Source organism: Mus pahari, chromosome X (assembly GCF_900095145.1).
Source record: "Mus pahari chromosome X, PAHARI_EIJ_v1.1, whole genome shotgun sequence".
Lineage (NCBI taxonomy): Eukaryota > Metazoa > Chordata > Mammalia > Rodentia > Muridae > Mus > Mus pahari.
Genome location: NC_034613.1, coordinates 38,779,472 through 38,795,707, shown reverse-complemented (window position 1 = coordinate 38,795,707; position 16,236 = coordinate 38,779,472). Strand labels below are relative to the sequence as shown.

At 48.6% G+C, this 16,236-nt stretch overlaps 1 protein-coding gene across 1 annotated transcript; it reads left to right on the top strand.

Moving 5' to 3' along the window:
* Nucleotides 1-2,381: 2,381 nt before the first annotated feature.
* On the top strand, nt 2,382-11,780 carry Apln (apelin). The gene is made up of 3 exons (XM_021188242.2): nt 2,382-2,790; nt 8,463-8,634; nt 9,238-11,780. The coding sequence occupies exons 1-2, from the start codon at nt 2,724-2,726 to the stop codon at nt 8,627-8,629; spliced, it is 234 nt and encodes a 77-aa protein (XP_021043901.1). The 5' UTR covers nt 2,382-2,723; the 3' UTR covers nt 8,630-8,634; nt 9,238-11,780.
* The last annotated feature ends 4,456 nt before the right edge of the window (nt 11,781-16,236 follow it).

Here is a 16,236-nt window from a genome sequence, read left to right as displayed (position 1 = left end):
GATAGGTAAGGCATCTGGAGCCACACTGCGTATGTAAGGAATTAAGGAGCAGAATTTAAAATTGTTAACTAAAATCTCAGGTTAAAAAGAAAAAAAGACACACTGCTCATACAAATCCACAGTACACAGAGGTAAATAAGTTAACTGAGCAGCTAAAGAGCTGATGGTAATGATATAAGACACCGTGGAACTGTATAGCACTGTGTTGATGTGGGGGACTAATGACATACTGCTCTCACAGAGGTCAGCCTTCTCATCTCTGGTCCCAACAATACATACACCAGGCTGTGTCCCCTGCCTCACATCGATGCTAACTACGTCTTGTCAATGGGCCATGTTCTATGCTACTTAGTACACAGCCACCAGCAATGCATATATAGCTCAAGCAACTGAAATATGGCCAATATGACCAAGGGACTGAAATTTTAACTTTGTTTAGAATGTGGTTAACATCTATCAATAAAATATGAAACTTTCTATTAAGGTTTGAGAGGCACTTATTTACATGTGCACAGGCTTGCTTGGTCAAGAACTGGAGCTATATGTTTCTTAATAATGACTCCGTAAGGGCTTCTTCTCAATTTGTACAGTGTCTTCAGACACATGATCTCATTTGTCCCTATAGCACCATGGAGTAGGAGGAGCAGAGATTATCCTTCCCATAAGATCCAGTAAGTGTGGGCAAGGGCAGCGATGGCCTACAGCAGATACATCTAGAAGACAATGTTTCTTGTTCTCACTGAACCGTTCTTTCCAGTAGGAGAGGGGAAAAAGAGTGCTACCCATGCTGGCTGTTCATATTCAGGGTCCCTCAGGTGAAGAGAGATTCTTCCTGGCTCCTCTTCTATTCAGTATGGCCAGTTGAACTGCAGACCACCATCAAGAACCCCGTCTTATTCCCATCTGACTCCCTTGACTTATTTGGATAGTTACTCATATATTCAGAATCATATATTCTAAAGCCCATTAGCTCTGAGGCTCTGTTCTGGGCTTGGAGCTGCATACACACACACACACACACACACACACACACACACACACACACACACACACACACACACACACACATATATATGTCACTTTCTTGTGGACAGTTTTGGCAGAGAGACTGACAATGTGTATGTATTGGAACGTTATAACATTTCAAAGATATTTCATACTAATATAGCATACCTTTTCACGTCTTCTGTGGTACAGAGAAACCCTGTCTAATGTACCTTTTGTGTACATTGGGAGCAAACTGCCTGGCTTGCTGCAAGGTGGGAACACCTTTTGATTTAGTCTTTTAATATGTGTTGAGTGCCACCTATGTGCAGAGAATGATATTGGGGACTTTGGAGAGATCTGGAAGATTGGGATGCTTAGGGTCCTGTCTTAAAGGGTTCCCAGTCTGCTGCATTTCTTTGGGAGATCCCAGGCTGTGAATGGAGCTAAGCATCTAGAATAGAAAAGCAAATGACCCCAGGGCCCTCTTAGAACAGGGAATCCCAGTTGAGTGTAAAAGAAATCCAACTGAGTTTGGAAGGAGCTGGGAGGATCCTCCCTACAATGAGACAAAATTAAGTTGTGGTCAGCTCCGAGCAACAAAAAGGGGAACATGGTAGAACCTGCAGAACGTCTCCCCACAGTGAAGAGGAACCAGGGGGCAGCATCTCAGGATGGGCAGGGCCAGAACGGTGGCCTTTAGATTGGGTGGGATATTGAGGTTTTGCTGTATGCATAAAGAGCTTAGTCACCGAGCCCACCAGTCCAGGTATAAGGTACTCGCTAGGGGACAGCAGGAGAAATGAATGGTGGTTACCTAAGCTTTATGCACAACCTAGGCAATCACCCCCAATTCTAATTCAGTTGAAGATGCAGAGGAGAAAGGAGGCGGAGTAGGGGAGGTCTTGAGCAAACCCATGCTTGGGAATGCAGTGTCAAGGAAAGAAAAAAACAGATTCGGAAATGGAGGGAGGGTGTTGTGGGCAGCCCAAATAGGGTCCTTCTGCAAGTGCCCAGGTATCCTGACAGCTGTTAAGGAAACCCAGGTGAGAAAGGGTTAAGAGTGCCCCTCACTGTTCCAAATGGTTTATGTGTTTGAAATCCTCCAGGTCTCTACGAACCCTCTGGACCCCAGCCAGGCAGGCATTGTCCGGGGAGCAGTTGTGGGTTGTCCGAGCAGCCGCTCGGCCTTTGTTGTGGGGCCACCTCGGGGTTCTCTCGCGCGCCCTGGATAGGGCTGCAGCATGCTTCCCGGGAGGGGGGCGGTGCGGGAGGCTCACTCCCTCTCCCTCTTCCTGCCTCCCCCCCACCCCCGCCTCCTAATGACCACATGACCAAGTGGGCTCGCGGCCAAACCACAAGCTACAAAATGCAGACCCCGAAGTGAGCAGGGAAGCATTCTTTCTAGCAGCCTGGACCAACGGGTAGTTGGGAGTCGCGGGCAGAGCAGCGTCAGCCACTTGGAGAGTTTTTGCCACCGACCCGGGAGCCACCAAGACCAGCTTCGCGGCGCTGCCCCGCGGCGGCAGAGGAGGCTGCACCAGAGCAGAGGCAGCGAGCAGGCGTGGGGCCGGCAGCCAGCGGTGCGGCTGGGGCGCTCACCCTCCCGCGGTCCGGGAGCCACGCGAGCTCCGTGCCCGCACGCGCCAGCCCCGGCTCGCGCCTTTCTTTGCGTCCGGGTGCCCGGCCTCTCCGCCCACTCGCCGGCTCCTCGGGACTGCCGTGGACCGAGTTGCAGCATGAATCTGAGGCTCTGCGTGCAGGCGCTGCTGCTGCTCTGGCTCTCCTTGACTGCAGTATGTGGAGGTGAGTGCGTGCCCTCCTGCTCGCTTGGGCTTCCTCCGGGGCTCTCCCGAGGTGTAGCCTGCGCGGTCCTCTCTTTCCGCCCCACGCGCGCTTTTCCCGCCTCCAGGGAAACCCGGTGCGAGCCTTGCAGGAGCAGCCACGCGCCAGCCACACCGGGAGGCCTATTGACAGGGCATCTGGGGCCACAGGGCGACTTGCCATGTAGGCTTTGCTTCCTGGAACAGCATGGGGAGGGGCGGTTCGTGATTACCTTGTATATCACCACTTAGCCCCCTGCCCCATGCCCCTCGTAGTTTAAAGTGCTCAGGGCCACAAACTTACACCTTATGCCCTGTACCCTGCACCCCAAGGGTGTGTGTGTGGGGGGGGGAGAGGATGGCGGTATGTCCAGCTCACCTAGCGAATCTGTGGAGGTGGCTGACCTGAGCTGAGTGGGTCAGGACTCCATATAGAAGGTCTCTGGGTCTTAGAGTTTAGGGGCCACTGGCCAGTCCAGGGGCTCAAGCTACTGGAGATGATGTGCCAACATGTAGACGTGACACTTGTTGCATAGTCAGGAGCACGCTGCGGGGGCGGGGGCGGGGGTGGCGACCGCAGTGGCTAGTGAATCCCAGCTGTTGCTCCTTCAGCCTGTGTGTAAGCAGAGGCAGCGTCTTTAAGGCAGATCTGGACTGGACAGAGCCAGGCTAATCTTCTGTACTCCAAGGTCCTGGATGAGTTTGTTCCCTGATCCACTGTGGGACACCTGGCTCCCTGGCGTTCATCTCTCCGGAGACTTGCTTCTTCTTTATTCTGGCTTCACCCTCCACTCTTGTCTCAGGCATAACTTCGGTCTCCAGTCTCCAGGTACCAAAATCCAGGAAACACTGGAACTTGATCTGATAACCTCCGTGCAGCTCTAGGAAGGGGAATCCCTTCACCTCTACCTGTATTAAGCCCCTACCTGGAAATTCTCCACACCGATAGATAATCCCTTGTCTACTGCTGTCCCCAGTGTCCCAACCGCCCGTCTGCCTGTCCTCTGTGGGTCAGAGCCTCCTGGGGCTGCCAGCCCCACCTTCAGCTGCCCCAGTCCTGTGATCTGGCTGTTACAGTAGCCTGCCTGGCACAGCAGAAAGGGAAGGCCAAGAGCAGGTGGACAGTTGCCAGTGCCAGGGCTGGAGTCACAGGGAGGTGAGAGAGGAGAGAGGGAGTGAACAGGACAGCGAGTTTCCTAGAGGAAAGGCCCAGGAACTTTCTTAGTTTGAACATCCCCCCCCCAACCCAAGAACAGGAGGATGGCACACTGCCCGGGAGCCTCTGGGGTTCTGGCCAACTCTGCCTGCCTCTGTGTAGCCACCTCCTTTCTGCGCTTTTGTTCTTTGGCATTGCCCCGAACTCAGTACACTGTCGGGCTTCTCAGGAAAGTACATTGGCCTGGTTGATGCCTCCTGCCTCCAGGTAGTCCAGTGATTTCCTGCAAGACCCTAGCACCGAGGCAAGGCAGGTTCCTCCTGGGAAGAGCGGTAAAGACTTTCTCTTCAGAAATTCCTGCCAGCCTAGGCAATGGCCGGAAGGGAGCAAAAACTATGAATAAAGATACCACAGCAGTCTGCCCCTCCACCGGGGACCTTAGACAGCCAGTATGGTTGGCAAGACAAGACATCTTCATCCTTCAATTTAAGGTAAATAGTTCAAGAAGGAGTTAAAGAAGAAAATGGTTGGGTACAGGAAGGGTACCCCAGAGGAGGCTGGACCACCTGAAGCTGCATATTTCCCCAGAGGGTATAAGGGACACTTTGACTCAGTGAACCCTTTGAGGTGCAGCTGTAGGGGTATTACTAGTAAAGTCATGAGCTGATTTCAAGGAAGTTAAACAGGCTGCCAGAATACACTGTGTTTCTGGTGTAGACCCTGAAACTTCTTGTTCTGTCTTCCCCTTTTACATTAATTTTGTTTTGCATATTCTAATCATGTAGGTATAAGCATCACACTTAAATTTTATTAAAGACTAGCATTGGCTACTTCTAAAGCTCCTACTATTTTCCCACCTCCTGATCACTCCTGAAACCAAGAACGGCCCTTCCTTGGAGGCGGCCACCAGCCAGAGGTTCAGACATGCACATGCTACTCCTGTGTCCTTGTCTAGTAAGAGGAGCCCTAGAATCGCTTGCCTTGTCCCTCGCACAGACTTGCATGAACTCTCCATAGCCAGAGTCCTCAAAGTTCCAGGTTCAAAAATCATGCTTCTTCTCTTCCCGCTCACCCTCCCTCCTTCTTTGCCCTTCCTCCAACCACAAAGACTCCTCACAGCCTCCTGACCTGGGAGACACTTTGCTCTGCGGGGACTGAGAGTTTCTGGGTCCTCGTCAAGTGTCCCTTGGTCTCTGAGCACCACTTTCTCTCCTTCTACTCCCTCTTGCCAGCGTCTACTCCACTAGGCAGTGTAAGGACAGCTTACTGTACCCTTCCCACTGTGGAGGACATCACTCCGTCCCCAGTTTTAAACTCTAGGCACCCTTGGAAACTGAGCCAGGCCTGTCTACAGTAAAGGCTAGACAAGTGGAGGCCAGGCTTTCCAGAGCCTGATCCAGAGAAGCAAAGCTGGCAGTAGAAGACAGCATAGTGTCTTAGAGAGGGTGAACGTGGAGGCAAAGAAGAGCGCTTTGTATCCCAGAGACACGTGCATTACTACAGAGTAATAGACGGAGTAGCATCATCACCAGTGGGATCCCTGTCAGAGCTCTGAGTAGACTTTTAAAGCAATCACTATACAGGCCAAACCCTGAACAAGAAGACAAGTGCACCATTCCTGCTGAGGTTGGCATGTTCCTGAAAAGTTGCACAGACTTCTGTTTTTTTTGCGTCTCAGCAGGGTTGGAGTTCAGGTTGCATGAAAATCAAATCTGCTTCTTCCCCCTGGCTGCAGTTCTCAGCTTGAAAATGCTATTGTCTTACTCTCATGGACAAGGCCTCCAAACCCCTTGGCTTGAGATTCTCTGGGAAATAGCTCTTGCTTCCTTTTTAAGCAGAAAATGAGCTGGAATGGCGTATTGAAGTGTACTGGGGTATTCCCCCATTTCTAAAGGGGAAAGCCTTTTGTAGAGCCAGGACCTCAACAGTGATGAGAATCAATGGCCTCTAATTTGTTCTTTCAGACTGGACAAAGCCAGGGTTTCAGGTATCAGCTTATCTAACTAGACTCAGCAGTAAAAGTAGGAAACAAGGGGGTGATGGGATCAGCGTGCAGGAGGACCGCACAGACTTCCTGTGATGAGGAAGACAATGAGCTCCAGCCCAATGGGATCTAAGAGGCCATACAGCTTCTGGGGTGGCTGCTTTCCCAGGCCTGGTTGAACCTCAAACAGCTCAGGGTAGATCTTCTCTGCAGGTCTAGAGTCTAGACATTTTCCTGGCCTGAGTCTGAGCCACTGGTAGCCTACTGCTCATCCTGGCTCTTGATCTCCCTTCCTCTTGTGCCCCTCCCCCCCAAGTCCTCCCTGACTCCCATAGACACTGACAGTCTCAGACCGCGAGGACATGGAGGGGGGTGATACTTAATCCCTCCTGGCACCATCCATTCATGCTTGCTGTACCTCTAGGATACAATGGCCTGGACCATTGTTCCAAATCCAGTAGTTGAAGGCAGGGGCATGAGAACCAAAGTCTCACTTTTTAAAAAAGGCTCACAGGGTCCTTCCCTTATGCATGGCCACATGCTGGACACAGTGTTTACCACCTCTTACCTGAAATGTGTCTCTGCTTCTGACTTAGCATCAGCATCACGCAGAGCAACCCTCAAGGCTCAGGGTAAGCGTTGATGAGATCTTAAAACTGAGGACGTCAGCTAGATCAACTGGTAGGGAAGTATAATGGTGCTCCCCCAGCCCCTTCACAGACAGTAGCAGGAGAGCAGCTCTAAGTCAGATAGAAGCAGTTCCTAACCCTTCCCATCATCATTCCTCTGCTTCCAAAGCACTATGGTTGTTATTTTTAAAATCTTAATTCTTATGGGTTCAGTTGACACACTAACATAACACACTTTAACCATGAGTGCGGAAGTCTGGCAAGTCAACCGTTGTAAACCCCTGGGTTTTAATAGGCCTAATGGTTTTCCTTGGACAAGAATGAAGGGTGTTGTATGGATACAGAGTATGTGTGTGGAGACGTACAGGGGGCAGTATTGTTGTGTGCTTGTGTGGCCCTAATGTCTGTGCAAAGAGAGCCCCAAGGACAGAGCGTGCCCGATTTTCATCCAAGAGGATGCTAAGTTTCTGGAAATTGTGTGCAAGCTGAAGAAGGTCAAGGACTAAGGGGTCAAGGAAGGAGCTAGAGCGTGGGGGTGTTGGAAGCAGGGAGGATTGGGGGAAGGAGGAGTAATTGACTGGATGCTATACAAACTGTGAACCAGTGATGGGAATTCCTTGATGGATACCAATGAGATTTGAGGAACATGGATCCAGATGAAGGCAAATCAGATGGTGTCTAGGGAACAGAGGCTGGTATTCATTATCACTGGCCTCAGGCACTTCTGTGTTTCTGAAGGCCACTCCCATAGTGGGCATTGCATAAGCATCCTACTCATCTGCCCCTTCCCCAGAACCATTTAGTCTCTGCACACTGTCTGCTTCTTATGTCCAATTGTGTCTCTGGGTACTAGCTCAGCTTTCCTGGCTGCACTGCTGGCTCTGTGAGAGTTGGCAAATGTACCTTCTCCCTCATCTTTCCCAAGAACATCCTGCACAACCTGGATTCCATTGTTAGGGCTCAGTGGCATCATGACTTCTTCACTAAGCCAGATGTAGGCAGATGGAGACAAGAGCCTGAGTGAGCATAACAGAAGTCAGGTGGCCTTAGAATGGAAAGAGTTTATATCAACTTTTGGACAGAAGGTGTAGCACATCACAGTTCCCTCACTCCTGCATTTCTTAGCTTCTAAATCCGGTCACAGGCTGAGTAGAACCCAGAACAAAGCAGGAGGAGTTAGATAAGTCCCAGCCACACCTCTCAAGGAAGCCTTGGGGACAAGGAAAAGCCTCAAAGATACCTACCTGCTGGTGAGGCGCTCAAGATGGGGCAGACGAGGTCTCTAGCACACAGAAGTGGGTCGGCTATCAAAAGATGTAAGGATGGTGTGACATGCATTTGTTATTTGCTTTAAAATATTGCAGCCAAGAAAAAAATAGATAGATAGATAGATAGATAGATAGATAGATAGATAGATAGATAGATAGATAGATAGATAGATCAAGTGAAGCACACAGGATTCTATTCAATAACTGTGATGTCTGGGTGTGGACCCATGAAGGGGAATCAGTGTGAGGTTGTACATCTAAAATGGTTGAAGTACCCCAGCTATAAAATGTGTCACAAGGAATTGTCCCTGCACCCTAATTGAGTATAGGCTTGATGTTTCAGGGTGCACCCCCGATCATGACATTTCCAAAGGAAAAGCTTGTTTGTGCTTGGTGATACATGATACAACTGTCTGAAGAATGTAAAGTTCTCAATGGTAAAATGCATGGTCCACTTGCCCCAGAATAGTGTTTGAATGGGAAATCTTTTCATCAGGGTAGAAAAGAAAATTATGAGAGATACCACCTTGTGAAGAAGTACTATCCCTTGGACTGTGGCCTCCCCTACGGTCTCTCTTAATCCATCTTCCTGGCTAACAGACTTTTCTGTCTCTGCAGTGCCACTGATGTTGCCTCCAGATGGAACAGGGCTAGAAGAAGGCAGTATGCGCTACCTGGTGAAGCCCAGAACTTCGAGGACTGGACCAGGAGCCTGGCAGGGAGGCAGGAGGAAATTTCGCAGACAGCGCCCCCGTCTCTCCCATAAGGGACCCATGCCTTTCTAAAGCAGGTATTAGAGCCCCTTGTCAGTTGGTAGCTCTAAAGGGGATGGGCAGCCTACTATCAACAGCTAGACAAACCAGGATCTTAGAGCTTCTTGAGAGCTAGTAAAAGTACTCATCCCATTATAGAAGAGGTTACTGTGGCTCAGAGAAAGGCTTAGTGTTGGGACCAGTCTCCTGACTCCCTCCCAAGAGCTAAGTGGGATTGGACAAACTGTTGCCATTGGAGTGTTCTGGAAGTTCTAGCAGGTTAGAGAGGTGTGCCGATGGAGGGTATGGCTACAGATATCCAGTGTGCACTCCTACGGGTAAATGGAAGGGCAGTAGAGAGCCTTGGGACAGTTGGGTAGGGAACACGAGAGCTTGAATGGTAGGTGTCCAGAGCTGTGAGAAGCAGAGAAGACCAAGAGGTTGATGCAGAGAGCAGGCCCTATGCCTGCCTCTGAGGCCTAGCCTGCTTCCCCTCTCACTATAGCTAGAAAAAGGGGGATCAACTTGGTGCCTTGGGATTATGGGTGGAGTGGGAATGCCTTCTGTCTCCTCTTTTCCTAAGGGATTCCTTTGACCTAGGATATGTCTTTGATTTCTGTCTGGTTGTTTTGTCCCTTTAGGATTGAAGGGCTCTCCAAGTGCCCTCCTGGTGCCGGTCTCTCTACTCCACAGATGAATTCTCTTCTCTGGAACCCTCACATCTATTTGGCTCTCATCTTGCACCTGTTACAGCTGCTGATGGTCCCGGCTCTTCTCACCCACCAAGTTCCTCTAATGGCGTGGTCTCGCCCCTCATTTGGATGACTCCATTCCTCTCACAAGGATCCCTTTGGCCAATCCTCCTGGCCACTCCTTGGACTGCCCTTGGAGACCCAGCTTTTCCTTGACCTGCTCCATGCGGTAGTCCCTATCTTTCAGCCTTAGCCTTCTCTTGGCTCCTCCCTCTTTTCTTTTGCCTTGGGCACTGGACAAGAATCCTCCCTGCTCCAGTGGATTCCTACACATCCATACTTTCTTATCAATTGGACCTCTTGCCTGGAAGGGAGTACAGAGATGTGCAATGAGACTTTGGTTGAGAGGGATTGGGTGTTGGGGTCCAGAGAAGGGTGCACTGGGGAAACTGAACGGTGGGCAATGGTAAGGGATGTGGAGAAATAGCTGTCACCACCTCTTCCTTAGCTCTCTCTGGCCCTGTTAAAGGAAGACACAAAGGAGAGGAGCCCTTGAAGTACTATGTCACTGTGTCTCCTAACGTCATCTTCGCTCTCTCTGCCCTATTGCAGCTAGTTCAGTTCCCAGGTCAGAAGGGGAGGGTGTGGATCCTGACATGGTTCTATACTCTTCTGGGAGTAATTTTGCCAAAAAAAGCCCCAACCAATCAACTAACCAACCAAACAACCCACAGAAAGTCAGAGCCCAAAGGACCCTTGAAGATCACTTAGCTTCCTTTTGCAAAAGCTTGCACAAATAGACCCTGGAGAGGGAAGTAACCTGCTTAGAGCCACTGCAGAGCCTCACCGGGCACTAGGGCCCTCAACTCCCACTTTATGATGCCCTTTTTCCTCTTGATGATGTCCTTTCAAAGCAAATGAAGTGCCTTGTGTTGGGTTTAGTGAAGCCGGTGGCTAGGAAGGAAGAGCAGGGAGAGACAAGCCAGCTGTGAACTGCTCTGTGTGAGAATGGAGCTTCTCCCTCCCATTGTGGCCCAGAAGAGTCCATAAGTGGTGAGATGTACCCCACCCAGGCCTATTCCCAAGCTCATGCCATTTTAATTGGGGTTCTCAGGCACTGAAACTACCATTTAGCCCCGTACTGTGCTGACTGTGCCCTTGATCTTGGGGGATGGAGAAAGGCAAAGAAAGGAAGGAGAAGTGGAAGAAGGAAGGAGAGATGGGAGGATGTGTAGGTGGGATCTATCACTCCGCCAAGGGGTCTCATCTCTCACCAGGAGCCTTTTGTAGCCCTTCCCTGAAGGGAGACTCTCATCTTCTCTGCCTGAGCAGATGTTCTTCTCAGAGGCCTCTCAGGAGGGAGAAAAGAGAAGACAGAAGCTTGACATTCACTTACATATGTGTAGGGTAGGGGGAGTCAGGACCCCCAAGCCCCATAATAACCTGATTGCCTATTCACCCCTTCCCAAAGCCTTCCTATCTGCTGCTGCTAATGCTGCTGCTGCTGCTGCTGCCTCTGCTGCCGCTTCAAGGCCCACCCTGGGGAGCAGGGCCAGGCATAGCGTCCTCACTAGAGGCTAGAAGTGGGAGCTGGCTGGTGCCTCTTCTACTGCTGGTACCCCTACCAGGGACCGGGCCTTCTCCATCTTTGTCGTTTCTGCACCTCCTGCCTTATCGGCCTGCCATGGCCAGCCCCACAGGGAAAAGGAGGGGGATGTTGGCTGAGAAAGAGGAGAGATAGAAACACAAGAGGGGAGTGAACGGACCCAGTGGGCTGTCTTATTTAAAGTGGTTGTGTATGATTCTTATACTAATTTATATGAGATATTAAGGACCTTTGAGTTAGAGAAACTGTCCCCTTCCCATAAGTGTGTTCGCTATGTTTGTAAAAATTGTTCCATGTAAATATGTCTTTATAATAAAGAGTTAAAAGCTGACAGTTTGCCCTTACTCTTTGAGGTCATATTCAGGAGGGGCATTCTTTTCCCCCTAGGGCCAGTCTTGTCCCTGTGCCCACAGATTGCACGTGTAGGGAGGTGAGTGCTTGTATCCCAAATTGGTTCTAGGTCAACTGGCCTCAAACCAATTTGCCACAAGCTCACAAAAAGAGTCGCTATGCTTAAGGGCCAGTTCACATAAATTTGAGCCCCTTTTAAGTCCTTTGGCATCTGTTCGAATGTCCTCATTTTTCTGGCAGTGTCACTTAAAGGTTGTTTTTTTTTTTTTTCAGAAGCAATTCATTTAAGGACACGCTGATCAAAGGTGGGATTTGTACTAAACGCTGTTTTGTAGCCCTGGTGGGTGTCTTTTGTTTTATCTGCTTTGAATACTTTCGGGACTTTTTAGCCAGTTTGCCTTTCTTGACAAATGTTGTCCTCAGCCATAAATACATTTGGTAATGACTTTGTATGTATCGTTTTATGTTTTACAAAGTGGAGTTGCTTGATGAATGAGATAATCTGGAAAATAAACTTCGAGGAGTTCGATACGAACCTGCCCCATCTGTCTTTTTTTTTTTTTTTTCATGCTTGTTGTCAAAATGTCAATATCTTGCAGAACAGACAGGAACATTGGGTACATGCTAATTTGGCTAATAAGCCCATTAGGTATGCACAAGAATACACAATGCAGAGCAAAACCCAGTGAGGAGACAGAATCATCAGAATAGATGAGTTGGATAAATCTTGTGAGAAATTCCGTAGATTTGACACGTATTTAATGCTGAAAAGATTTAATGTGAAAGAAAATGCCTTCAGACAAACTTGCTAAACAGTCATCAAACTGCTCAGTAGGCGACAACATAGAAAAAGTCACCCACAAGCATGCTTAAGTATCTCATCATTAACGGAATATTGCATATTGTGCCATAGCAGTTTAAAAAATATGACATTTTGTTGCAAGTGCCTCTTAGGAAAACATGTAGTTTTAAAATTGCTAGTTTGCTGTTTAAGGGAACTTGTTATCGGAGGAACTTAGCTCCTGTAGGCGGAGCTTGGATTGTGGATGGACTGGCTTTAAGCTGATTGGTTTGTTATCTCCCTAATCACCCCCTACCCCCAGCTCTAATTTCACAGGATATCAAGGACAAAGGGACAGTGCCAGGCAACAACTGAATTCTGACCCATAAGCATCCAAGCTTTTTAGCAATTTAACAGAGCTCTTTAAAAATTACTAGCTCATTTTATTATTAGGACATCTTGGACAAAAGACCGCCATTCGCATCTTACAGATGAGAAAACATGGCTAGGAGAGGGGATGATCTTGGTCCGAAGTTTCATAGCTTGTAAGTGACTATGAATTTACATCATGAATTCCAGAATGCAAACTCTGTATAGTAGAACAGAAGGTTTCCTAGTCACGAGAAAAATGAAGTATAAAATGTGTTTGTTTGTTTGTTTTCCAGTCAGTGAAACAGAATTTTAGAGTAGGAGGCACCATGGTCTGGTGGGATCGGGGAGAGTGAAGAGAGGCTAAGCAATTAAAACTGGCCAATCAAGACCCACCAGAGTCTGGATAGAGGATGGTGAGCAGGGAAGGTTGGAACTAAGAAAGAAACAGCAGCCACTAGGGTGCAGAGAGCAAGTGTGGTGAACTGCGCATCATCGAGTACGTGGTATGTGTGAGCTTGACTCCCTTGGCACAGAGGACAAGGGGAAGGAAAACTAGTGTCCCTCTGTTAAGATAACTGGAGTTGAGACCTAACTAGAGTAGAGGCATGTAGGTTATATCCTTCGGAGATACCTTGTCTTGACCAAACAAATGCAATAGAATCAGAACAGTGTCAGTTGTCAAAATGCTGAGCTCTCCAGCATATTCGATCCATAGCCTTGAGACGACACTTGGCCCAGGATCGCTATGAATGTGGACCAACACAAAAGCATATGCACACTTCAGACATTATGAGCTTTCTTTGTAACTTGATTATGTGGCTTTTTCTTTTTTTCCCCATTTACGTATGCATTTGTGTATGTGGGCACCTGTGTGTGGGCTTGCTTACCATAGTGCACACATGGAGGTCAGAGAACCACTGGCTGGAATTGTCTCTTTCCCAGGTTGCGGTTATGGGACTCAGGTTATCAGATTCAGCTGAAAGGTCTCTTAACCACTGAGCAATCTTACCAGCTGGTTTATACAGTCCTTGAGTGTGACAGTTGTAGCTATCAGTGTCACACAAAATGCATGCATACTCTCATTACCTGCAAGTTGAGGTTAGATGCCTGCTAGACAAAATTAACAATTCACCTGACGATTTCTAACAAGAGACCCCAGCCTGAGGAGGCGAGGGAGGCAGGCAAAGGACCTGAGAAACAACACTGCTTCCAAAGCCATCTAGAAACTAGGCAGCCTCTGAAATGACAAAGATTGGGAAACCAGATTTGGGACATGCATGGCTTTTTAGGTCCCAGGTGCTGCTATCAAAAGAGCCATGGCTACTGGCTATGAAGCCCTTTCTCTTCAGACTCTCTGATTGACTTGAGACCCCCTAATTGGGGCTGGGCTCTTCGACAACCAAAGAGCTCATGGGGCCTAGAGTAAGTGGCCATTCCAGGGTGCTTATATAATCCTGTTTCTGGGATCTAAAGGCTATTCAGCTAAATTTCTCAATCCAAGGTTTCTCTCTGGCCAGATTGAACCGATGCCAGCTAGCTGCCAAAGAAAATGGTAGAGAAGACTTAGTCAATACCTTCCTGTCCTGGCTGGCGAAGGCTGTTCACCCTGCCAGGATTTCTCTGGAACACCCAAAAGGAAGGCCTCTGGAGGTCTCCTTTGAAAATCTACTTTCCCCTTCCTAGTGGCAAGTGCTTGGAGAGATAGCCTAGCAAGGGACTCCCCTGCTGGTGCTTTGGAGTACAGCCGAAAGGTCACCGGAAGACAGTTCACGGCAGGGACCAGAGCACTTTTTCTGTCCAGTCTTTTCAAATCTGTCTCCACCTATGAATTATATCTGCCTTGTCCTACAGAAGCAGCCATAGCCCCTTCTCATGAAGCACTGGCTAGTTCTTTGACTTACCATTTAGACCCAGCCAGGGTATATGTGGGGCAGGGGACATTTACAGTTGAGGGAACGTCATCTACTGCCTGTGATATGACCCTTGTACCAGGGTGCAACAATAATCTCACAAAGAGCTTTCAGTGGAAGGAGAAGCCTGACTTTAAAACCCTGGTGCATTTGCTCATATGCGTGACATCGAAGGTAAGGTCATGGCCACGGTGAGCCTGCTTTTCCTCCTTGCCTGGGATGCTGCTGCTTGTTTCTCAGTGCTCTGATCAGGACTGTGTAGCATCCCTCGGGTGGGGTGCTCAATACAGACCTCAGTGTCTGGGACTGGCTCACTAAATAGATGCAGTTATTATCTCTACTCAGCCTGACACGGGCCCTGAGATGTGGATGGAGAAGCCATTAATGATCTCGCTTTATACAGAGAGAAAAAAATGCTTGAGGAGGTAAAATCACTTGTTCAAGCTGGGTGTGGTGGCACACGCCTTTAATCCCAGCACTTGGGAGGCAGAGGCAGGCAGATTTCTGAGTTCGAGGCCAGCCTGGTCTACAGAGTGAGTTCCAGGACAACCAAGGCTACACAGAGAAACCCTGTCTCGAAAAACCAAAATAATAATAATAATAATAACAATAAATAAGAAATCACTTGTTCAAGTGCATGAAATAGCTCTACTTGGCAAGCCATGCTTTAAAGCTAGGTCTAGCTCAGCATGGGGTCACGGTCCTGCACCTTGGTCACTGGAAATTTCAGCTCTCCTAGATAACACCCAAGGTCTTCCCTAGGGACATATTTGGCCCACAGCATTCTCACTTGGGCTATAGCCTGGAAGGTGTCTCCAAAGACACCACGTCCTCACTATCATCACCTCCTCTGGGGACCCCGGAGTTCCAATTACGGAGCTAGACACCTGTTCCAGGAGACTTAGTATTTAGGGATCCTTACTTGAGGGATCAGGGGCCTGTAAACCTAGGTTCCAGTCCTGAATCTGCTTCTGCCTTGGTTTTCTGGGCAGCTTGGCCATGCCTTTTTTTTTTTTTGGCTGCTCAACCACCCTCCCTGCTAGGCCAGCTTGAATGGGTAGATAGCGCTGAAGCACATTTGGGAACAATGCTTATAGCAGGGAATCCCAGCAAACAGTGAAAGCGCTTCAGGTACTTTGGGTTGTCCTGTGGAGGCAGCTCAGGTCTAGGAGAAGAAATACACATAGGGTGGGTTACTGCTGGGTTAGGTGGGTTTACACTATTACCCTGTACTCCAGAGAGGCTGCTAGCTCTTAGTCACCTTTCTCCCATTGTGTAAATTGCTTTTCCTTCTTCTGTCAGCAGCGTTGAAGAATTGGTAGGGCCTCATCAAGGGAGCCCAGTAGCAGGAAGCTCCCAAGCTCAGAGCTCTAGATCCTACCCCAGCTTGGCCAGTAGCTGACTGGGTGAGTCCCGCCAGGTCATCTTTTAGGGTTCCACTTTGCCCTCATCTCTTCTCATAGGGCAATCTACCCATGGTCCCTCCCTTTCTCAGCCATAGAGAATCCCAAGATCAGAGCTGATGAGCCTGGGAGGCCATTCTGTGAGTCACACCCCTTCAGTTTTGCAGACAAAATTGAGACTCAGGCTCAGAAAGTGATGCTTAAAAGGGGCGTGGCTACGGAGCACTAGAATGCTTCTCATGAGCCATGCTCAGAGCTCCACCTGCTTTGACTTAGTCTCCATCGAAGTCCCATTCTGTAGCACAGAAGACAGAGGAATTGAAAAGCTAAGTCACGTGCTTAGTTACTTAGCTTAAGTGTATTTTCTACGATGTCAATTGTTTATGCTTTGTTATAAAGACTTGGGACATATGAGGAAAGCTGTTATAAATCTACCGTAATAATCATTGTGTACCCATTTATTTTATTAATGTTATATATTGAAATAGAAATTAAATTTCTTGGTCATTTGAAAAAAAAAAAAAA

Coding starts and splice junctions, on each gene's coding strand:
- Apln (XM_021188242.2), top strand. CDS start 2,724: ATGAATCTGAGGCTCTGCGTGCAGGCGCTGCTGCTGCTCTGGCTCTCC. Junction 2,791..8,462: donor CTTGACTGCAGTATGTGGAG/GTGAGTGCGTGC, acceptor CTGTCTCTGCAG/TGCCACTGATGTTGCCTCCA.